The 24,655-nt window shown below is 50.0% G+C and overlaps 1 protein-coding gene across 5 annotated transcripts in view; it reads left to right on the top strand.

Moving 5' to 3' along the window:
• Positions 1 to 24,655, top strand: part of LOC132822220 (uncharacterized) — a 70,373-nt gene that overhangs the window by 28,243 nt on the left and 17,475 nt on the right. For 4 of the 5 annotated variants that reach the window (XM_060835317.1, XM_060835318.1, XM_060835319.1 and 1 more), the window contains 4 exons: positions 1,349 to 1,529; positions 8,789 to 8,841; positions 11,048 to 11,161; positions 18,044 to 18,071. In XM_060835317.1, coding sequence (XP_060691300.1) covers positions 1,349 to 1,529; positions 8,789 to 8,841; positions 11,048 to 11,161; positions 18,044 to 18,071 — 376 coding nt within the window. The remainder of the gene's footprint in view (positions 1 to 1,348; positions 1,530 to 8,788; positions 8,842 to 11,047; positions 11,162 to 18,043; positions 18,072 to 24,655) is intronic. The other variant, XM_060835320.1, reaches the window with a different exon arrangement.

Genomic DNA, 24,655 nt, shown 5'->3' with positions numbered 1-24,655 from the left:
TGGGGTCGGAGAGTCCAGAACTAAAGGACATAGGTTTAGGGTGAGAGGGGAAAGATATAAAAGAGACCTAAGAGGCAACATTTTCACACAGAGTGGGGTATGTGTATGGAATGAGCTGCCAGAGGATGTGGTGGAGGCTGGTACAATTGCAACATTTAAGAGGCATCTGGATGGGCATATGAATAGGAAGGGTTTGGAGGGATATAGGCTGGGTGCTGGCAGGTGGGACTAGATTGGTTTGGGATATCTGGTCAGCATGGACGGGTTGGACCGAAGGGTCTGTTTCTGCGCTGTCCATCTCTAGGACTGCTGTCTCTTGAAAGGCTGAACCCAGCTGGAACTCCCCCAGCAACGCTGCTCACTGTCATTCCCAAAGTTCTCACTCCTGTCTCAGCAAGGCCAGGCTGCCCCATTACCAACTCCACTCAGCCTCGGCCCCCAATGGTTCTTCACCTCCTCACAGAATCACAGAATCTGGTTACTTGCCATTCGGCCCATCATGTCTGTACCAGTGATCTGACCTCGCTCCAGTCTCCTCCCTTTTCTCTATTTCCCTGCTTACCATTTCCATCCCAATAATCATCCTCTTGAATGCCTCAGTTGAACCTTACCCCTCACCAACTTTCCGGGCAGGACTTGCCCTGTACCTGTTTCACATGCCTCGAAATCCTTAAAGCACTCCCCGCGCCCCGGCCCCAGGATTCACTGAAGCTAATTGTGGGCGGCACGGTGGCACAGTGGTTAGCACTGCTGCCTCACAGCGCCTGTAGACCCGGGTTCAATTCCCGACTCAGGCGACTGACTGTGTGGAGTTTGCACGCTCTCCCCGTGTCTGCGTGGGTTTCCTCCGGGTGCTCCGGTTTCCTCCCACAGTCACAAAGATGTGCAGGTCAGGTGAATTGGCCATGCTAAATTGCCCATAGTGTTAGGTAAGGGGTAAATGTAGGGGTATGGGTGGGTTGCGCTTCGGCGGGTCGGTGTGGACTTGTTGGGCCGAAGGGCCTGTTTCCACACTGTAAGTCTAATCTAATCTAATCTAATTAGAAAATGAGTCATTTCTCAAATGGCCCTTTGTGGGATCTTCCTGTGCACCTATTGGCTGCTGTGTTGCCTGCCATTGACTGTGAAGGTGATTGGGTCATCTCTGCAGCTGTGAAAGGCCGGAGAAATACAAACCTTGCTCTCCTCCTCCCCAACCCCCTCCTTCCTTCCCTGTTACCTTCGTTCCCTCCATTTCCTTCGCTCATTCCTCTTCCTCTTTCCCTCCTTACTTCTCTGGTTTTGTGTCATTGCTCGCGGCCGTTGGAATGCCTTTATCTCCCGACGGTCCCTCTTTCTTGTTGGTTAGGAGGTGGTGACGCTGGAGGAGGAGATGGTGAACAGCCTGGACAATCAGAGCATAGCCACCTCCGTGGATGACGTGAGGAAGAGGTTGCACTCCAGCCGTGGGGCTGTTGTGGTTCAGCACCTACGAGCTACCGCTCAGACAGCTCTGTCTGCAGCAGCTAGCATCGAGATATCGAGAAGAGGTACGAATGGCCTGCACTGAAAAGACACCCCTTTCCACATCTTGATAGTGAGATGGTGCAGCAAGTTTGGATCAATATGTAATACAAGGGGAATATAAATTGGCCAGAAAAAGCAGTAAACCCAAGGACTGGGAGCAATTTAAAATTCAGTGGAGGAGGACAAAGGGTATGGCTTCCACAAGGACCATTATCTTTGCTCATCACTCCACTCTTCCCAGCAACTCCCCCCTCTCCCCCCCCCCCCCCCCCCCCCACACAAAAACCCAAGGTACCTTCCCCTGCAATCAGAAATGATGGAAAACCTGCCCCCTCCCCTCCAAACACTCCTTCCAGGGGAGACAGAGGTTCCCCGGCCTCTCCTCCAACCGAGTTTACTGCATCAGGTGCTCCCGATGTGGTCTCCTCTCCATCGGGGAGACCGAACGTAAACTTAGGGAACGGTTCACTGAGCATCTCAGCCAGGCCCACAGGGGCCGCCCGGACCTCCCAGTCACTGCCCATTTCAATTCCCCTTCCCACTCCCTCTCCGACAGCACCATCCTCGGCCTCCTCCATCGCCACAACGAACCAAGCTGCAAATTGGAGGAACAACACCTCACCTTCCACCTGGGCAGCCGACAGCCCAGAGGACTCAACATTGAGTTCTCCAATTTCAAATAACCTCCCTTCCCATCCCCTGACCCCCTTCCCAGCCCCTTCCCCTCCCTTCCACTCCTCCCAGCCACCAATCAGATTCATTCCTCCCATTGACCAATCAGGTCGTACCCTCTACCTGTCTTCACCCATCCCCACCTCACCACCCTGCCCCCCCACCCCCTTTATCTGCAGCTCCCCCTGCCCGCCCCCACACCCATCCCCAGTCCTGAAGATGGGTTACACCTGAAAAGTTGACTTCTCCCCCTCCTGATCTGCCTGCCTTGCTGTGTTCTCCCAGCCTCCTGCCTGACTACAAGGGGTTTAATTCGGAAGGGGAAAATAGAATATGAAGGTAACCTTGTGGAAAACTTCAAAAACTGACCGCAAAAGCTTCTCTAGATTTGTGAAGAGAAACAAACCGATGAAAACAAAAGTAGTTCCTTTCCAGTTAGAATCAGGTGAACTCCTAATGAAGGGCAAAGTGATGGCAAATCAGTTGAATAAATACTTTGGATCTGTCTTCACTATATAGGACCCAAATAACCTGCAGGAAATGCTTGGGGACAGAGGATCAAACATGAAAGAGGAAGTGAAGGGAACCTTGGCTATGACGTTTCCTCACAGATCCTGCCAGACCTGCTCAGCTTTTCCAGTAACGTTTGTTTCTGTACCTGATTTACAGCATCCACAGTTCTTTCATTTTATTTTAATGAAGGAAATTCTGATTAGTCAGGGAATGGTATTGGGGAAATTGGCAGGATTAAGACTGGGATAAGTCCCCAGGACCTGCTGTTCTACATCCCAGAGGATTTAAGGAAGGGGCTCTGAAAATAGCAAATGTATTGGAGATTGTTTTCCAGCATTCTGTAGTCTCTGTAAGAGTTCCAATGGGCTGGAGGGTCACTAATGTAACCCCACCCTTTAAGAAAAGAGGGAGAGAGAAAATGGGGAATGATAGGCCAGTTAGCCTGGCATCGGGGGTGGGGAAAATGCTGCAGTCAATTATTAAGGATGTAATAACTGAGCATTTGGAAAACAGAATCGAACCTCGTCAACATGGATTCACTAAAAGGAAATCATGTTTGATAAACCTTCTAGAATCTTTTGAGGATGTGACTAGTCGTGTAGACAAGGGGGAATCAGTGAATGTTGTGTATCTGGACTTTCCAAAGGCTTTTGGGCAGGGTCCCACACAAGGGATTAGTAAGGAACATTAAAGCTCACAGTATCGAGGTCATGTATTGACATGGATAAAGAACTGGTTGGCAGACAGGAAGCAGAGAGTTGGAATAAAAGGGGTCCTTTTCAGAGTGGCTGGCAGTGACGAGCGGAGGACCGCAGGGTTCAGTGCTGGGACCCCAGCTGTTCACAAGATACATTCATGATTTGGATGTAGGAATTGAATGCAATGTCTCCAAATGTGCAGGTGACACTGAGCGGGGTGGCAGTGTGTGCTGGGAGGAGGATGCTAAGAGGCTGCAGGGTGACTTGGACAGACCGGCTGAGTGGGCAAATGCAATATAATGTGGATCAATGTGAGGTTATCCACTTTGGTGGCAAAAACAGGAAGGCAGACTATTCTCTAAATGGTAGCAGTTTAGAAAAAGGTGACGTGCAATGAGACCTGGGTTTCATAGTGGAGCAGTCACTGAAGGGTGGTATGCAGAGTCAGCAGGCAGCGAGGAAAGCTAATGACGTGCTGGCCTTCATAGTGAGAGGATTGGGGTATTGGAGCAAGGATATCTTGCTGCAGTTATACAGGGTCTTGGTGAGGCCACACTTTGAGAACTGTGTGTGAGTTTGGTCTCTTAGTCTGAGGAAGGACATGCTTACCATTGAGGGAGTCCCGCGAAAGTTCACCAGATTGATTCCTGGGATGGCAGGGCTGACACATGACTGGGCTTGGATTCGCTGGAATTTAAAAGAATTGGGGCGATCTCATAGGAATATAAAGGAAGTCCTGGTAGGACTGGACAGGCTACGTGTGGGAAGAATGTTCCCAATGTGGGGAAAGTCTAGAACTAGGGGTCACAGCCTTAAGAATAAGGGGCAAACCATTCAGGACTGAGATGGGGAAGAATTTCTTCACTTGGAGAGTTGGGAACCTGTGGAATTCTCTCCCAAAGGAAGCTGTTGGGGCCCAGTTCATTCGGTACTTTCAAGAGGGAGCTGGACGTGGTCCTTGCAGCTAAAGAGATCAAGGAGAGAAAGTGGGAATGGGATACTGAGGTGGCCATGATCAGTCATGATCACAGCGCAGGTTCGAAGGGCCGAATGGTCTCCTCCTGCTCCTATTTTCTATGCTTCTATCACGGGGATCAATCTGTATGAAGCAGTTAGCAGCAGAACCTGGTTTGAGGTGAGGAAAACATCCACCACTATAGCACAGCTACTCCTCCCAACCCCTCACAGTGAGGCTCCAAAGTTACCTGAGCGTGCCCCACTCCCTGTTTGCCCTCCGTGCCTATCCCCAGTTACTATCCTGAGGGAGTGCTACAACAACTTACCCTAAACCTGAGCCACCCTCCTGGGGTGTGGTTGGAACCAGCAGCAATGCCTTTAGTGAGAGTAGGGTGCTGCTCCTGGTTGGACGGGATATTTATCCCTCCACCAATAACAATTCTCAAATACACTCGAATCAAGGCAAAATATTGCAGATTATGGAAATCTGAAGCAAACACAGAAAATGCTGGAGAAACTCAACAGATCTGGCAGCATCTGGGTGAGGGAAAAGAAGTAGTTAGGGGTATGGGTGGGTTGCGCTTCGGCAGGTCGGTGTGGGCTTGTTGGGCCGAAGGGCCTGTTTCCACACTGTAAGTAATCTAATCTAATCTAATCTTTAATGTTTCGAGTCTGTTTCATAATTCTGAACCTACGCTCCCTCAGTCAAGAATTCCTTGCATTCACTACAGTCTGAGAAAAAAAATTGTTTTGTTTATTCATGTGTGGGATGTGGGAGTCACTGGTTGGGCCCAGCATTTACTGCCCTGTCCCTAGTTACCCCATGAGAAGGTGGGGGTGAGCTGCCTTCTTGACCCACTGCAGTCCATGTGCTGTGGGTAGACCCACGATGCCCTTAGGGAGGGAATTCCAGGATTCTGACCCAGGGACAGTGAAGGAACAGTGATATATTTCCAAGTCAGGATGGGGAGGGACTTGGAGGGGAACTTGCAGGGGGTGGTGTTCCCATGTACCTGCTGCCCTTGTCCTTCTAGATGGAAGTGGCTGTGGGTTTGGAAAGTGCTGTCTGAGGATCTTTGGTGAGTTTCTGCAGTGCATCTTGTAGATGGTACACACTGCTGTTACTGAGCGTCGGTGGGGGAGGGAGGGGGTGTTTGTGGATGTGGGGCCAATCAAGCGGCTGCTTTGTCCTGGATGGTGTTGAGCTTCTTGAGTGTTGTTGGAGCTGCCCCCATCCAGGGCAAGTGGGGAGGATTCCCTCACACTCCTGACTGGTGCCGTGTAGATGGTGGACAGGCTTTGGGGAGTCAGGAGGGGAGTTACTCACCGCAGTATTCCCAGCCTCTGACCTGCTCTTGTAGCCATTGGGTTTATGTGGTGAGTCCAGTTGTGTTTCTGATCGATGGTAACCCCCAGGATGTTGACAGTGGGGGGGATTCAGTGATGGTAACACCATTGAATGTCAAAGAGCAGTGGTTAGATTGTCTCTTATTGGTGTAAAAAATGAGGTCTGCAGATGCTGGAGATCACAGCTGCAAATGTGTTGCTGGTCAAAGCACAGCAGGCCAGGCAGCATCTCAGGAATAGAGAATTCGACGTTTCGAGCATAAGCCCTTCATTATTCCTGATGAAGGGCTTATGCTCGAAACGTCGAATTCTCTATTCCTGAGATGCTGCCTGGCCTGCTGTGCTTTGACCAGCAACACATTTGCAGCTGTCTCTTATTGGTGATGACCATAGCCTGACATTTGTGGGGTGTGAATGTTTATTGCCACTTGTCAGCCCAAGCCTGGACATTGTCCAGATCTTGCTGTATTTGGACACAGAATGCTTCAGTATCTGGGGAGATGTGAATGGTGCTGAACATTGTGCGATCATCGGTGACCATCCCCACTTCTGACCTTATGATGGAGGGAAGGTCATTGACGAAGCAGCTGAAGACGGTTGGGCCTAGGACACTGCCCTGAGGGACTCCTGCAGAGATGTCCTGGAGCTGCGATGACTGACCCTCCATAACCACAACCATCTTCCCGTGTGTCAGGTATGACTCCAACCAGCCCTGATACTCATTGATTCCTGATTTGCCAGGCTCCTTGATGCCACACTTGGTCAAATGTAGCCTTGGTGTCAAGGGCTGTCCGTCTCCCTCCCCTCTGGAATTCAGCTCCTTTGTCCATGTTTGACCCAAGGCTGGAATGAGGTCAGGTGCTGAGTGACCCTGGGGGATCCCAAACTGGGCGTCACTGAGCAGGTTATTGCTGAGCAGGTGCTGCTTGATAGCACTGATACTGACAACATCCATCACTTTATTGATGATCGAGAGGAAGGTTGATGGGGGTGGTAATTGGCTGGGTTGGATTTGTCCAGCTTTTTGTGTCCAGGACATACCTGGGCAGTTTTTCACATTGTCGGTTTGATGCCAGCGTTGTAACTGGACTGGAACAGCTCGGCTTGGGGAGCGGCAAGTTCCGGAGCACAAGTCTTCAGTTCTAGTGCTGGAATGTTGTCAGGGCCTTTACAATATCCGGTGTCTCCATCAACCTTTCAGAAAGATGTTGTGAAACTTGAAAGGGTTCAGAAAAGATTTACAAGGGTGTTGCCAGGGTTGGAGGATTTGAGCTACAGGGAGAGGCTGAGCAGGCTGGGGCTGTTTTCCCTGGAGCATTAGAGGCTGAGGGGTGACCTTATAGAGGTTTATAAAATCATGAGGGACATGGATAGGGTAAATAGACAAGGTCTTCTACCTGGGGTTTGGGAGAACAGAACTAGAGGGCATAGGTTTAGGGTGAGTGGGGAAAGATATAAAAAAGACCTAAGGGGCAACATTTTCACTCAGAGGGTGGTATGGAATGAGCTGCCAGAGGATGTGGTGGAGGCTGGTACAATTGCAACATTTAAGAGGCATTTGGATGGGTATATGAATAGGAAGGGTTTGGAGGGATATGGGTTGGGTGTTGGCAGGTGGGACTAGATTGGGTTGGGATATCTGGTCAGCATGGACGGGTTGGACCGAAGGGTCTGTTTCCATGCTGTACATCTCTGTGACTCTAAATAGCATTTTGTGTTGATCGTTGTCAAACATGTTCTAAAAATCCAAATATATTATGTCCAGTGCTTCCCCTTTATCTGTTATGTTTGTCTCTTTGCAAAGAATTCCAGTAAATCGTCAGACATCATTTCCCTGTTTGATAATATTACATATTTCTAAATCCTCTGCTATTGTCCCTTAATTGACTCTAACAATTTCCCAGTAACTGGTAAACAAGATGACTGGTGTTAACAAGATAACCAGCCTAGAGTTACCTGTTTTTGGCACCTTCCCTTTTTAAATAAAGATGTTACATTGACCATTTCCAATCCTCTCTGACTTGTTCAGAATGTGAGGATCGTGGAAGGGCATGACATGTGCATTCACTATCTCCATGGTTACTTCCTTGAATATCCAAGGAAGCATAAGGTCGAGGGGCGTATATCAAGCTTTCGTCCCAGGAATTTCCCGAACACTTTTTCCTCAAAGTGATAGTTGTAGTATTTATTTCCTGCCCTTCCTTGATTATTGAGTCACTGCGGAATGATATTTCATTCTTCTCCTACAAAGACTGATATAAAATGTTCTATTGCTTGACCATTTTTTGCATCCCCATGGTTATTTCTCCAGCCTCTCTCTCGACGAGTCCTACATTCGCTTTGTCTTCGTTTTGCTTTTTAAACATCGAAAGAAGCTTTTTCATCCATCTTGATATTAGAAGAAAGAACAAAGAAAGTTTACAGCCCAGGAACAGGCCCTTCGGCCCTCCGAGCCTGAGCCGATCCAAACCTACTGTCTAAACCTGTTGTCCAATTCCTAAGCATCTGTATCCCTCTGCTCCCCACCTACTCATGCATCTGTCCAGACACACCTTAAATGAACCTACCGTGCCTGCCTCTACCACCTCTGCTGGCAACGCGTTCCAAATGCCCACCACCCTCTGTGTGAAGTACTTGCCACGTGTATCCCCCTTAAACTTTCCACCTCTCACCTTGAAAGTGTGACCTCTCGTTATTGAATCCTTCACCCTGGGAAAAAGTTTGTCTCTGTCCACCCTGTCTATACACTTCATGATTTCGTAAACCTCAGTCAGGTTCCCCCCTCAATCTCCTTTTTTCTAATGAAAACAAACCTAACCTACTTCAACCTCTCTTCATAGCTAGCACCTTCCATACCAGGCAACATCCTCTTAAGCCTTCTCTGCACCCTCTCCAAAGTGTCCACGTCCTTTCATTAATGTGGCGCCCAGAACTGTACACCTGCTTTATGGGTTTACTCACAAAGTTTATCTTCTCCTGGAAGCAGTTATTTTGTCTGGTGTCCTCACCCTAAGGCATTCAGGAGTGCACTAGATATCTCACTGGGGTTCCCTCTCTCTGAAACATTGTGTTCTAATTTGCTCTCTTTCTGACAGGTTTGTTGCCTAATCGATTTAAGTCGCAAAAGGAAAAGAAGTCGAGAAAAAAGGTATACAACAGCCTGGTGACTGGGAGTGGTCATTATCTGTGGTATCCCAAGTTAACACATGGGTCCAGGTAGACATTTCCAGGGGACTCAGATGGACTCAGCTCGGAATGCGGTCATTGTGGTTTTAAACTGCCCCCCGATTCATAAACATATAATCTAACCGGACTAAGGGAGTGCCGCACTCAGGGCAGTCAGTGCTGAGGGAGTGCCACACTGTCAGAGGGTCAGTGCTGAGGGAGTGCCGCGCTGTCGGAGGGTCAGTGCTGAGGGAGTGCCGCACTATCGGAGGGTCAGTGTTGAGGGAGTGCCGCACTGTCGGAGGGTCAGTGCTGAGGGAGTGCCGCACTGTCAGAGGGTCAGTGCTGAGGGAGTGCTGCAATGTCGGAGGGTCAGTGCTAAGGAAGTGCCGCACTGCCGGAGGGTCAGAGCTGAGGGAGCACTGCACTGTCAGAGGGTCATTACTGAGGGAGTGCCGCACTGTCGGAGGGTCAGCACTGATGGAGCGCCACATTGTCGGAGCGACTGTGCTGAGGGAGTGCTGCACTGTCAGAGGGTCACTGCTGAGGGAGTGCCGTATTATTGGAGAGTCTGTGCTGAGGGAGTGCCGCACTGTCGGAGGGTCAGTGCTGAGGGAATGCTGCACTGTTGGACAGTCTGTGCTGAGGGAGTGCTGCACTATTGGAGGGTATCTGCTGAGGGAGTGCTGCACTATTGGAGGGTCTGTGCTTGAGGGAGTGCCGCATTGTCGGAGGGTCAGTGCTGAGGGAGTGCCGCACTGTCGGAGGGACAGTGCTGAGGGATTGCTGCACTTCGGAGGGTCACTGCTGAGGGAGTGCCGTACTATTGGAGGGTCTGTGCTGAGGGAGTGCTGCACAATTGGAGGGTCTGTGCTGAGGGAGTGCCGCACTGTTGGAGGATCAATGCTGAGGAAATGCCCCTCAGTCCACCCCAAAGATCCTCAAGCTGCACCTTTCAAACCCACGACCACTTCCATCTAGAAGGACAAGGGCAACAGATACACGGGAACACCACCCCCTGCAAGTTCCCCATCAAGCCCCTCACCATCCTGACTTGGAAATATATCACCGTTCCTTCAGTGTCTCTGGGTCAGAATCCTGGAATTCCCTCCCTAAGGGCATTGTGGGTCTACCCACAGCACATGGACTACAGCGGGTCAAGGAGGCAGCTCACCCCCACCTTCTCAAGGGGCAACTAGGGACGGGCAATAAATACTGGGCTGAGCTATTGATGTCCCATGTTCATTGAGTGAAAAAAACAAAATCACCGGTTCTCCCTTCTGTGTTTACCTCCCCCCTCCCCCTACTTCATGCAGTGAGATATGGGGTGGGCCTAGTTTGGACAGAGGGGTCATGTCATATTCGAGCAACATGCCCTCCCTTCGCCCATCTCCCTCAATGGAGAGAATGAAATGGGTTAGGGTTGGTTTGCGATTGGTTAAGGGTGGTTTGCGATTGATGGGGTGGTTAGGAGTGGTTAAAGATGGTTCAGGTCCATTTGGGATAGTTAGGTGTGGTAGGGGTGTTGGGGTGGTTAAGGTTAGTTTGGGATTGGTTAGGGTTGGTTAGGGATTTGTTAGGGTTGGTTAGGAAAGCACAGAAGGTCAAGCAGCATTCGAGAAGCAGGAGAATCCACGCTTCCGGCATAAGCCCTTCATCAGGAATTTCCTGCTCCTCGAATACTGCCTGACCTGCTGCGCTTTTCCAGCACCACTCTAAACTAGACTCTGGTTTCCAGCATCTGCAGTCCTCACTTTCACCCAGGCTTGGTTAGGGTTGGTTTGGGATTGGTTAGGATTGGTTGGGGTTGGTTTGGGATTGGTTTGGGATGGTTAGGGTTGGTTTGGGATTGGTTAGGGTTTGTTTGGGATTGGTTTGGCATTGGTTAGAATTGGTTTGGGATTGGTTTGGCATTGGTTTGGGATTGGTTTGGGATTGGTTAGGGTTGGTTTGGGATTTGTTAGGGTTGGTTTGGGATTGGTTTGGCATTGGTTAGGATTGGTTAGGGTTGGTTAGGTTTGGTTTGGGATTGGTTAGGGTTGGTTTGGGATTTGTTAGGGTTGGTTTGGGATTGATTTGGCATTGGTTAGGGTTGGTTTGGGATTTGTTGCAGGAGAGAAACATAATGATTGCAATCCGTGAACGGATAGGCCCATCGTTTTTTAATCCTTCCATCCTGTACAACAAAGGACCAGCCGGTCATCCTGGACATCTACATGAACAAGGAAACTCTCCACAGGAGGCATCGAAGGAAGGAAAGGTCCAGCTCTTCTTCCAGGATCAAACTGCCCCCTTTCTCGAAGGTAACGAGAGTGGGGCGTGAGGTCACAGCGCCGAGTATGGGTTAGAGTTCACTCACGTGGGGTCAGTTAGCCGGGGATCCTGGGCCTGTGTTCAATCTGGTCAATATCCATGATTCTCGCTGAGCGATCCGTGCCCCACCGCTCCCCCCCCCCCCCCCCCCCCCCCCCATCCCCTAAAACCAAGGGTGACCCCCACCCCCACTGAGTGGCCACAATAGTCCCACTTCATTTCACCCTCACTCCCCTTGTAGTCTCTCCTCAGTGCCACTGCATTCCCTCTCCACTGTATTCCCACCTCGCTCAAAGAACAAAAAGACCAAAGAACATTATAGCACAGGAACAGGCCCTTCGGCCCTCCAAGCCTGCACTGATCCAGATCCTCTATCGAAACCTGCCGTCTAGTTTCTAATGGTCTGTGTCCCTCTGCTCCCTGCCCAACCATGTATCTGCCCAGATACGTCTTAAATGATGCTATCATTCCCACCTCCACCACCTCCACTGGCAACGCATTCCAGGCCCCCTCCACCCTCTGCATAGAGAACTTTCCATGTACATCTCCCCTAAACCTTTTCCCTCTCACTTTGAATTCATGACCCCTAGTAATTGTGTCCCCCACTCTGGGAAAACACTTCTTGCTATCCACCCTGTCTATACCGCTCATGATTTTGTAGATCTCAATCAGGTCCCTCCTCAACCTCCATCTTTCTAACAAAAATATTCCTAATCTACTCAACCTCTCTCCACAGCCAGCACCATCCATACCAGACAACATCCTGATGAACTTCCTCTGCACCTTCTCCAGAGCATCCACATCCTTTTGGTAATGTGGTGACCAGAACTGTACACAGTATTCCAAATGTGGCCAAACCAAAGTCCTGTACAACTGTAACATGACCTGCCAATTCCTGTACTCGATACCCTGTCTGATGAAGGAAAGCATGCTGTATGCCTTCTTGACCAGTCTACTGACCGGTGTTGCCACCTTCAGGGAACAATGGACCTGAACACCCAGATCTCTCTGTACATCAGATTTCCCCAGGCCTTTTCCATTTCCTGTATATTTCCCTCTTGAATTGGATCTTCCAAAATGCATCACCTGACATTTACCCGGAATGAACTCCATCTGCCATTTCTCTGCCCAACTCTCCAATCTATCTATATCCTGCTGTATTCTCTGACCCTCCCCTTCACTATCTGCCACTCCACCAATCTTAGTGTTATCCACAAACCTGCTAATCAGACTACCTACACCTTCCTCCAGATCATTTCTGTATATCACACAGTGGCCCCACACAGATCCCTGTGGGACACCACTGGGCACAGGGCTCCATTTTGAGAAGCTCCCTTCCACTCCTCCTCTCTGTCTCCTGTTGCCCAGCCAGTTCTCTATCCATCTCACTAGAACACTCTGGAACCCATGCACCTTCACTGTCTCCATCAGCCTACAATGGGGAACCTTATCAAATGCCTTACTAAAGTCCATGGATATGACATCGACAGCTCTTCCTTCATCAATCAACTTTGTCACTTGCTCAAAGAATTCTATTAGGTTTGTAAAACATTACCTTCCCTGTGCAAAATCATGTTGCCTATTTTCTTTCATTGGGTATATATCCTATGCCTTACTGCCTTCTCCAGCAGCTTCCCTACCACTGATGTAAGCTCACCAGTCTATAATTACGCGAATTATCCCTACCATCATTCTTAAACAACATTCGCAATTCCCCAGTCCTCCGGGACCTCACCGTGTTCAAGGATGCTGTAAAGATATCTGTTAAAACCCCAGCTATTTCCTCTCTCGCTTCCCTCAGTAACTGCTCTAGAAAACCCTCCTGGATGCTCCTTACAAATTCTGCTCCATCCAAACCTCTAACACGAAGTGAATCCCAGTCAATCTCCCATCACCACCACCCAGTTGCTCCTACACCTTTCCATAATCTGTTTACTTGAAATCCCTGATGAAGGGCTTATGCTTGAAACGTCGAATTCTCTTTCCTGAGATGCTGCCTGGCCTGCTGTGCTTTGACCAGCAACACATTTGCAGCTGTGATCTCCAGCATCTGCAGACCTCATTTTTTACTCGAAGATTTTAACCTACTGCGAATCCTCTTACAAGGATGCCTTCCTTGAAGAAGCTCTCTTCCTCCCTCTACAAGGATTTCAGTGAGTCCCTCTCTCACTGCACCCCCCAGGTCATCTCCTCTGCACAGAAGCTACCTCCTTCCACCTATCCCACCTCCATCGCCCCTCCCCCTAGTCCCTCCTCCCTACCTTTTATCTTAGCCTGCTTGGCTCTCGCTCTCTTATTCCTGATGAAGGGCTTATGCTCGAAACGTCGAATTCTCTATTCCTGAGATGCTGCCTGGCCTGCTGTGCTTTGACCAGCAACACATTTGCAGCTGTGATCTCCAGCATCTGCAGACCTCATTTTTTACTTACATATTTGTCCCTCTATCTCACGCTCGCTGTTGGGCAGCCTGTAATAGAGCCCCAACATTGTTCCCACACCCTTCCTATCTCTCTGCCCATATTGCCTCACTGCTCGAGTCCTCCATAGTGCCCTCCTTCAGCACGGCTGTGATAGCCTCTCTGACCAGTAATGTAACTCCTCCACCCCTTTTACCTCCCTCTCTATCCCGCCTGAAGCATCAATATCCTGGGATATTTAGTTGCCAATCATGCCCTGTCCTTAACCAAGTCTCAGTAATAGCAATAACATCATACTCCCTGGTGCTAATCCAAGCTCTAAGAGCATCTGCCTTACCCACTAAACCTCTCACATTAAAACAAATGTACCTCAGAGCACCTGTCTCTTTGTGTCCATCATCTGCTCCCTGCCTCCTCTTCCCCTTAGTCACACTGACTTCATGATCCAGTTCCTTAAAGGCTTTAGTTACTACCTCTTTCCTGTCCACTGACCACCTCATTTGGTTGCCATCCCCCTGCCACATTAGTTTAAACCTTCCCAACAGCAGAAGCCCCCCCCAAGGACATTGGTTCAGTCTGGCCCAGGTGTAGATTGTCCAATTTGTAATAGTCCCACCTCCCCCAGAACCAATCCCAATGTCCCAAAAATCTGAACCCCTCCCTCCTGCACCATTTCTCAAGCCACGCATTCATCCTGAATATTCTATCATTCCGACTCTGACTGGCACGTGGCACTGGGAGCAATCCTGAGGCTACTACCTCTGAGGGCCTACTTTTTAACTTGGCTCCTAACTCCTTAAGTTCTTGTTGTAGGACTTCATCCCGTTTATTTCCTGTATCATTGGTGCCATATGCACCACGACAACTGGCTGTTCCCCCTCCCCCTTCAGAAAGTTCTTCAGCCAATCGGTGACATCCCTGACCCCTGCACCCGGGAGGCAACACACCATTCGGGAATCTTGTTTGGACCACACCCCTTACAATAGAATCCCCTCTGACTATAGCCCTTTCACCCTTTCTCCAGCCCTTCTGAACAGCACAGCCAGCCACGGTGCCATGATACTGGCTACTGGTGCCCTCCCCTGGTGAGCCATCTCCCCCAGCAGTATCCAAAATGGTAGACCTGTTTTGGAGAGAGATGACCTTGCTGCTGTTCCTCTGCCTTTTGGTCACCCATTCACTGTCTCCATCAGCGATCCTAACCTGCAGTGCGACCAGTTCACTAAAGGAGCTATCCGTGATCCCCTGAGCATCGGGGATGCTCCACAGTGAGTCCATCGGCAGCTCCAGAGCCGTCATGCAGTCAAACAGGGGCTGCAGCTGGACACACTCCCACACGTGAAGGAGTCCGGGACACTAGCTGTGTCCCTGAGCTCCCACTTTGACCAAGAGGAACACAACACTGGTCTGAGATCTCCTGCCTGCTTTAATCGTAAACTTAACTTGGTCTTGACTTAGATAACTGAGAAAGGAAGGAAAAGTTTTTAACCAATCAGCTGATTAAAAAAGAAATAGAAAAGCCTTAGCTGAGCAACAAAGAGTCATTTCTTTGGTTACAGAAGCCGAGCAGGTGGGAGATATCACACGGGAATTAGCTTGGGTTCAGCCGCTGCCCAAATATATCAGTTAACTCACCTTCCCAGGGTGCACTCTCCCCACTCCCCCTCAGTGTCTCACTCTCCCCCCTCCACACTCAGCCCCTCACTCTCCTCGCTCCAACTCAGCTCCTCACTCTCCCCCCTCCTCACTCAGCTCCTCACTCTCCCTCCTCCCACTCAGCTCCTCACTCTCCTCGCTCCCACTCAGCTCCTCACTCTCCCTCCTCCCACTCAGCTCCTCTCTCTCTCTGCTTCCACTCATCTCACTCTCCTCACTCTAGCTATTCCAACTCAGTCCCGCACTCGCCCTGTGCCCCTCAAGCCCGTCACTCTCCTCACTCCCACTCAGCTCCTCACTCCCACTCAGCTCTTCTCTCCCCCTCTCCCCATCAGCTCCTCACTCTCCCCCTCTCCCACTCAGCTTCTCTCTCTCCCCGCTCCCACTCAGCTCCTCACTCTCCCCCCTCCCACTCAGCTCCTCAATCTCTCCCTCTCCCTCAGCCCCTCACTCTCCCCCACTCCCATTCAGCCCCTCACTCTCCCCCTCAGCTCCTCACTCTCCCCCACTCCCTCTCAGCTCTTCACTCTCCCCCTCTCCCCCCTCCCACTCAGCTCCTCACTCTCCCCACTCCCACTCAGCTCCTCACTCTCCTCTCTCCCACTCAGCTCCTCACTCTCCTCTCTCCCCCTCAGCTCCTCACTCTCCTCACTCCCACTCAGACCCTCACTCCCCTCACTCTCCCCCCCTCCCACTCAGCTCCTCACTCTCCCCTCTCCCACTCAGCCCCTCACTCTCCCCCCTCCCACTCAGCTCCTCACTCTCCCCCACTCCCTCTGCTGCTGCTACAACTGAAGCACTGTGTTAGCTCCCCCACTCCCCTCATGTTTCCCCCCTCATGACCCCTCCCCCTCCTCTCTACCTCTCTCTCCCCTCTCCCTTCGTGTTCCCCTCCACTCACACTCCCCCCCCCCCATCATGTTTCCCGTCCTCTCATGTTTCCCTCCCTCTCCCCTTGTATTCCTCCCTCCCCTCCTGCTCGCCCCTCGCATTCCTCCCTCCCCTCGCACTACCCCGTTCCCTCATGCTCCCCCCTCCCCTGGTGCCTCTGCCTGTGTGCCAGGGTACTGGTTACCCACGGGCTGCTCCATGCTGTCCCTTTCTCCACAGCCTTCCTTTCCCAGATTCCCCTTGGACACGGGCTGGGAAGCTGGAGGTGTGGTTTTCCTCTCTCTCCTGTTCTCCTCACTCCGTCACTCTCCAGGACCAGCTGAACCAGGTCTGTCCACTGTGTCAGAGTCACCTATGACCCTACAATGAGCTTGCACTGACTGACCTGCGGCTTGCCTGGGACCCGAACCTGAGACCCCGAAATCCCTAAACCCACCCCCCGCCCACCCCAACCTCAGCTGACCCACTGCTGAAACACTCCGCTGTGTCTTTGTTTGCTCAGGGGTTGTCAATTCCTGCTATTCCCGTCACTAACCCGAGCTCATGCATAAGAAATAGGAACAGGGGTAGGCTATTCGGCCCCTCAACCCTGCTCTGCTGTTCAGTATCAGGAGCATGAGACAAATAAACAAGCAGATTCCAGATTCCAAAGTGGACAGGCAGGAGGCTGGAGGAACACAGCAAGGCAGGCAGTATCAGGAGGTAGGGGGACACAGCAAGGCAGGCAGCATCAGGAGGGGGAGAAGGGTTCTGAAAGGAGGGTTATACCCAAAACATTGACTTCTCCCCCTCCTGGTACTGCCTGGCTTGCTGTGTTCCTCCAGCCTGCTGCCTGTCTACTTTCAGGAGGATCCTGGCTTATCCGACATTTCTCACGCCCACTTCCTGCCCATTTCCTCTCGATTTCCCGATTAATCAAGAATCTCTCTCTCTCTCTCTCAGCCTTAAATATCCACATGGACCCTGCCCCCACAGCTCTCTCTGTGGTAAGGAGTTCCAAAGACTCTCAACCCTGTGAGAGAGGAAATTCCTCCCCATCTTAGTCTGAAACTGGTGCCCCCTTTATTCTGAGACTGTGCCCTCTGGTCCCTGACCCCCCCCCCCCCCATGAGGGGAACCATCCTCTCAGCATTGACCCTGTCAAGCCCCTTAAGTATCTGACATGTTGCAGTGAGATCATGTCTCATTCTGCTAAACTCACATTCTGCTGCTGAAGTCCCGAGGCCCAGTTTCGAACATTTCCCTCTCCTCCCACGCTCACTGACCAGCACTGCCCCCTGGGACTGAGGTGACAGAACAATGTTCCCGTCTAACGGTACCTGCCTCGCCACAGTCTCAGTTGTAGGAGGTGCAGCAACAGATTCCAGACTGAGCCTGAGATGTTATCTGTGTTGTTAATAAACTTCAAGATATCTGACTCAACAAGAACCCAGTCTATGTGATGTATGTTACTCCGGCCTAACTTATGGGGAGCACATGGAACATATCACACTGGCAGTGATTTGATTTTTTTCAGAAACCAGTTCAGTTCCCACTTTCCCAACACCTTGACTTTAGAATCTCGCCCCTCTCCACAGCTGTAACCTCCTCCAGGCACTGCCCTCCAACACCCCTATTCCATAGCGGTCCCGGCCTCTGTCTTTCTCAGTTGTCATCGCTCCATTGTTGATGAGCGTGCATTTAGGAATTCCCACCATAAGCCTCTGATCCTCCAGCTCTTCCCTATCCACAAAACCTTCGAGAAAGTTGGGAACACATCGCGGAATATCTCTGTAAATGACTCAGAATCAAATACACTTTGAAATTGCTCCTCCACAAGGGTTCAGAGTGTTTACCTCAAATAAGTATCGATATACAAATGCAGGTTGTTGTTGTAGACTCACTGATGCCATTTGCTTCATTTCACAGAAATCCAGGAAAATCGCATCAGAGGCAGGTGAGCCAGAACCAGATGACCTTTATCCTCGCCTATCTCTGTCCGACTGCCCTTACTGCTCATTGGGAGTGATCCCCACTCCCTGTCCCTGGGAGTGTTTGATGGGAGACAGTGTAGAGGGAGCTTTACTCTGTAGCTAACCCCATGCTGTCCCTGTCCCTGGGAGTGTTTGATGGGGACAGTGTAGAGGGAGCTTTACGCTGTATCTAATTCCGTGCTGTCCCTGTTCTGAGAGTATTTAATGGGGACAGTGTAGAGAGAGCTTTACTCTATATCTAACCCTGTGCTGTCCCTGTCCCTGGGAGTGTTTGATGGGGGACAGTGTAGAGGGAGCTTTACTCTGTATCTAACCCCATGCTGTCCCTGTCCCTGGGAGTGTTTGTTGGGGGACAGTGCAGAGGGAGCTTTACTCTGTATCTAACCCTGTGCTGTCCCTGTCCCTGGGGGTGTTTGATGGGGGACAGTGTGGAGAGAGCTTTACTCTGTATCTAACCCCGTGCTGTCCCTGTCCCTGGGGGTGTTTGATGGGGACAGTGTAGAGGGAGCTTTACTCTGTATCTAACTCCGTGCTGTTCCTGTCCCTGTGGGTGTTTGATGGGGGACAGTGTAGAGGGAGCTTTACTCTGTATCTAACCCCGTGCTGTCCCTGTCCTGGGAGTGTTTGATGGGGTACAGTGTAGAGGGAGCTTTACTCTGTACCTAACCCCGTGCTGTCCCTGTCCTGGGAGTGTTTGGTGGTGGACAGTGCAGAGGGAGCTTTACTCTGTATCTAACCCCGTGCTGTCGCTGTCCTGGGAGTGTTTGGTGGGGGACAGTGTTGGTTTGAGGGGTTTTTACTTGGGTCATCGTTCTGGAGATGAAAAGTTGTGGACGAAGGAAAGACCAAATATCTGAATTTCTGAACTTTTTAAGCAGTTTCCATGTGTTCCCCATTAAACTGGATTCTGGCACCAACACATACAATCACTGACTGAACCCTGAGGGCAGTTGGAAGAATATGTCTCCACGTTGTTTTGTTTAAGCTCTGAGGAACAGCAAAGGGGGCTGACGATTGATGCTGTCCCCTGTCCCATCACTCAGACTATCACAGTGTTACCCCTGTCCCATCACCCACACTGTCACAGTGTTACCCCTGTCCCAATACCCACACTGTCACAGTGTTACCCCTGTCCCATCACCCACACTGTCACAGTGTTACCCTGTCCCATCACCCACACTGTCACAGTGTTACCCCTGTCCCATCGCCCACACTGTCACAGTGTTACCCCCGTCCCATCACCCACACTGTCACAGTGTTACCCCTGTCCCATCACCCACACTGTCACAGTGTTACCCCTGTCCCAATACCCACACTGTCACAGTGTTACCCCTGTCCCATCACCCACACTGTCACAGTGTTACCCCTGTCCCAATACCCACACTGTCACAGTGTTACCCCTGTCCCATCACCCACACTGTCACAGTGTTACCCCTGTCCCATCACCCACACTGTCACAGTGTTACCCCTGTCCCATCACCCACACTGTCACAGTGTTACCCTGTCCCATCACCCACACTGTCACAGTGTTACCCCTGTCCCATCGCCCACACTGTCACAGTGTTACCCCTGTCCCATCACCCACACTGTCACAGTGTTACCCTGTCCCATCACCCACACTGTCACAGTGTTACCCTGTCCCATCACCCACACTGTCACAGTGTTACCCCTGTCCCATCACCCACACTGTCACAGTGTTACCCCTGTCCCATCACCCACACTGTCACAGTGTTACCCCGTCCCATCACCCACACTGTCACAGTGTTACCCCTGTCCCAATACCCACACTGTCACAGTGTTACCCCGTCCCATCGCCCACACTGTCACAGTGTTACCCCTGTCCCATCACCCACACTGTCACAGTGTTACCCCTGTCCCAATACCCACACTGTCACAGTGTTACCCCTGTCCCATCACCCACACTGTCACAGTGTTACCCCTGTCCCATCACCCACACTGTCACAGTGTTACCCCGTCCCATCACCCACACTGTCACAGTGTTACCCCTGTCCCATCACCCACACTGTCACAGTGTTACCCTGTCCCATCACCCACACTGTCACAGTGTTACCCCTGTCCCATCACCCACACTGTCACAGTGTTACCCTGTCCCATCACCCACACTGTCACAGTGTTACCCCCATCCCATCACCCACACTGTCACAGTGTTACCCCTGTCCCATCACCCACACTGTCACAGTGTTACCCCTGTCCCATCACCCACACTGTCACAGTGTTACCCCTGTCCCATCACCCACACTGTCACAGTGTTACCCCTGTCCCATCACCCACACTGTCACAGTGTTACCCCTGTCCCATCACCCACACTGTCACAGTGTTACCCCCGTCCCATCGCCCACACTGTCACAGTGTTACCCCTGTCCCATCACCCACACTGTCACAGTGTTACCCCTGTCCCAATACCCACACTGTCACAGTGTTACCCCTGTCCCATCACCCACACTGTCACAGTGTTACCCCTGTCCCATCACCCACACTGTCACAGTGTTACCCCTGTCCCATCACCCACACTGTCACAGTGTTACCCCTGTCCCATCACCCACACTGTCACAGTGTTACCCCTGTCCCATCACCCACACTGTCACAGTGTTACCCCTGTCCCATCACCCACACTGTCGCAGTGTTACCCAAAGTAATTTCCCTTCAATAGGGACTTGTCTGTCAGTCAAATAATCTGTTTAACAACCATTTTAGTAAATGAATATTAACCATTACAATGAAACAAAGCATTGTGTCTGCTGGAAATCTGAAAGTAAAACACAAGTTGCTGCATAAACACAGCAGGTCTGGCAGCGTCGATCAGGAGAGAAACAGAGTTAGCGTTTTGGCCCCTGCAACCTTTCTTCAGACCTGACAGCAGGTGTGGGCGGGGAGAGTATTTACGCTGAAGATGAGGGTGGTGGAATGGAGGTGAGTGGATAGGTATAACCAGAGCCCAGAGAGAGAGGTATGGGAGGGATAAGCTGACAGTAATAGGTCACAACAGAGGAGGAGCTGAAGATGTAATAATGAGAGCAGATAGGATGGGTGTCTGTACTGAAAACAACTCAGTGCATGGGAAATCATGTCTCACAAACTGGATTGAGTTTTTTGAATAAGTAACAAAGAGGATTGCTGAGGGCAGAGCAGTAGATGTGATCTGTATGGACTTCAGTAAAGCGTTCGAAAAGGTTCCCCATGGGAGACTGATTAGCAAGGTTAGATCTCATGGAATACAGGGAGAACTAGCCATTTGGATACAGAACTGGCTCAAAGGTAGAACACAGAGGGTGGTGGTGGAGGGTTGTTTGTCAGACTGGAGGCCTGTGACCAGTGGAGTGCCACAAGGATCGGTGCTGGGCCCTCTACTTTTTGTCATTTATATAAATGATTTGGATGCGAGCATAAGAGGTATAGTTAGTAAATTTGCAGATGACACCAAAATTGGAGGTGTAGTGGACAGCAAAGAGGGTTACCTCAGATTACAACAGGATCTGGACCAGATGGGCCAAGGGGCTGAGAAGTGGCAGATGAGGTTTAATTCAGATAAATGCGAGGTGCTGCATTTTGGGAAAGCAAATCTTAGCAGGACTTATACACTTAATGGTAAGGTCCTAGGGAGTGTTGCTGAACAAAGAGACCTTGGAGTGCAGGTTCATAGCTCCTTGAAAGTGGAGTCGCAGGTAGATAGGATGTGAAGAAGGCATTTGGTATGCTTTCCTTTATTGGTCAGAGTATTGAGTACAGGAGTTGGGAGGCCACATTGTGGCTGTACAGGACATTGGTTAGGCCACTGTTGGAATATTGCGTGCAATTCTGGTCTCCTTCCTATCGGAAAGATGTTGTGAAACTTGAAAGGGTTCAGAAAAGATTTACAAGGATGTTGCCAGGGTTGGAGGATCTGAGCTACAGGGAGAGGCTGAACAGGCTGGGGCTGTTTTCCCTGGAGTGTCAGAGGCTGAGGGGTGACCTTATAGAGGTTTATAAACTTATGAGGGGCATGGATAGGGTAAATAGACAAAGTCTTTTCCCTGGGGTTGGGGAGTCCAGAACTAGAGGGCATAGGTTTAGGGTGAGAGGGGAAAGATATAAAAGAGACCTAAGCACACAGAGGATGGTACGTGTATGGAATGAGCTGCCAGAGGATGTGGTGGAGGCTGGTACAATTGCAACATTTAAGAGGCATTTGGATGGGTATATGAATAGGAAGGGTTTGGAGGGATATGGGCCAGGTGCTGGCAGGTGGGACTAGATTGGGTTGGGATATCTGGTCGGCATGGACGGGTTGGACCGAAGGGTCTGTTTCCGTGCTGTATATTTCTATGACTCTATAACTGCTTCCCTGGGCTGGGAACCCCACAGATTCACAACCCTCTGGGTGAAAGAGTTCCTCCTCAGCTCAGTCTGAAATCTGCTCCCTGTTATTTTGAGGATATACCCCCTTGACCTGACAGCAGAAACACCTCTACATCTCTCCTATCTACTCCCTTCCTAGTTTTATATGTTTCTCTAAGATCCCCCCTCATTCTTCCACATTGTAACGAATATAATCCCAGTCTACCCAGTCTCTTCTCATAAGCCAAACCCCTCAACTCCAGAACCAACCCAGTGAACCCTCTCGGTACCCCCTCCAGAGCCAGTACATCCTCTCTCAAGTAGGGAGACCAAACCTGCACACAGTACTCCAGGCGTGGCCTCACCAGCCCCCTGTCCAGGACAGGACCAGGTGTAGGGCAGGGTAAAAAAACATGGAAGGATGGAATTAGGCTGTAACATTATTGACCTCCACACTGAGTCCTGGGGAGTGCAGGGCCCGCAGGTGGAAGGTGAGGGGCTGTTCTTCCAGCTTGTGCTGAGCTTCACTGGGGCCCTGCAGTAAACCCGAGACAGAGATCTCAGCCAGGGAACAGGGTGGGGGGTTAAAGTGACAGGCAACTGGAAGCTCAGGGTCAGTTTTTACAGACAGAGGTATGTGTTCTGCGAAGTGAGTGTTCAGTCAGTATTTTGTCTCCCTAGCGTAGGGGAGAGCAACATTGATTAAGACACTGGGGAGAATTCTCATACTGTGCTGGCTGGGGTGATCCTTTCAGGAAGGATGGCATGGTGGCTCAGTGGTCAGCACTGCTGCCACACGGTGCCAGGGACCTGGGTTCAATTCCCGCCTTGGGTGACTGTGTGGAGATTGTACATTTTCCCTGTGTCTGTGTGGGTTTCCTCCCACAATCCAAAGATGTGTAAGTTAGGTGAATTGGCCATGCTAAATTGTCTGTTGTGTTCAGGGATGTGTAGGTTTGGTGCATTAGTCAGGGATGGAATGGGTCTGGGTAATGTCGTGTAGAGAATCACAGGGAGGTCTTCAATAAGTAGGTCTTTTATTTGCAAACAAAAACCGTGACACTGAGAAAGTAGATTCTCAAATGCCCCCGAACCTCAGGGTCCATGGATTTTTATACCTGTTTTATCATGTTTCTGTTAGCATGTCAGCATGTCCAACTAGATTAATCAAAGTACCTCCCTCTAGCTACATAATAAATGTTTGTTCCCATTATCTCTTTAGATGTGCCACTATACTTTTTCCTACATTCTCCTTATGTTATTCTAATGTCACGATTAGACACTTTATTATCAATTCGGCATCAATGGCCTTTCATTCCAAACCCTACTTAATATTTTCCTAATATCATGATTAGATATTTATTATCACCTCTGCTACAGTCATCTTCCATTCCAGACTAACCTGTCATGATTAGATGTTTAGCTATTCCATCTATTACAATAATCTCCTGTCTCAAACTGACTCTGCTAATAACTAATTATAAATTTAACGTCATGTCCCAAATATTTATTGTCCAAATCCTGCCATAATGATACAGAGCAGGTGAGGCTAACTTTACTAACTGTGTTATCTAATCTCGCTATAGTGACCTTTCAGCCTTAACCTTACTCTGGTCATTGGTGTAAAAGCATTCCACGATCCTTGACAACAAACCAGCAGCGGTCTCCATGCTTTAACCCTTCCCGTGCTTTCATGCTCTTTATTTTCCATAGTGGGATACTCTTTGGAGGATCAGTAAGGACTTGTTGGGCTGAAGGGCCTGTTTCCACACTGTAGGGATTCTATGATTCAAATCTTTTCAATCTAGTTTGAGATTCAATGTCCCATTGAACTGTTAGCCAGGTAACAATGCTCCCTCAATGTTGGTTACTGTTCCCAAGTGACATGAGTTCAATCCCTGACTGAAACCTGCCTTTATAGATCATATATTGTTTTGTTTCTTGGTTTTAATGTGATCTTTCACTGAAACAGAATTCTCGTGACTCAGTTTTCATAATAAAAACAATGTTTATGAAACAAAAAAGATATACAGAAAACAGAATAAACCAATCCATTTACTTAGAACACAAAGAGTTTTATACACGTTGTAAACATATTAATCCTAAAATATTCCACCACAACATTCTTTAAAAAAAATCCTTTGTACAGTACCCAGCAGCAACCTTTGTGTAGCACACCACCAGCATCTCTTTCTCTAATACCTTGGTAGGT

This window comes from Hemiscyllium ocellatum, chromosome 14 (assembly GCF_020745735.1).
Source record: "Hemiscyllium ocellatum isolate sHemOce1 chromosome 14, sHemOce1.pat.X.cur, whole genome shotgun sequence".
Classification (NCBI taxonomy): Eukaryota; Metazoa; Chordata; class Chondrichthyes; order Orectolobiformes; family Hemiscylliidae; genus Hemiscyllium; species Hemiscyllium ocellatum.
This window is presented reverse-complemented; position numbering and strand designations above follow the sequence as displayed.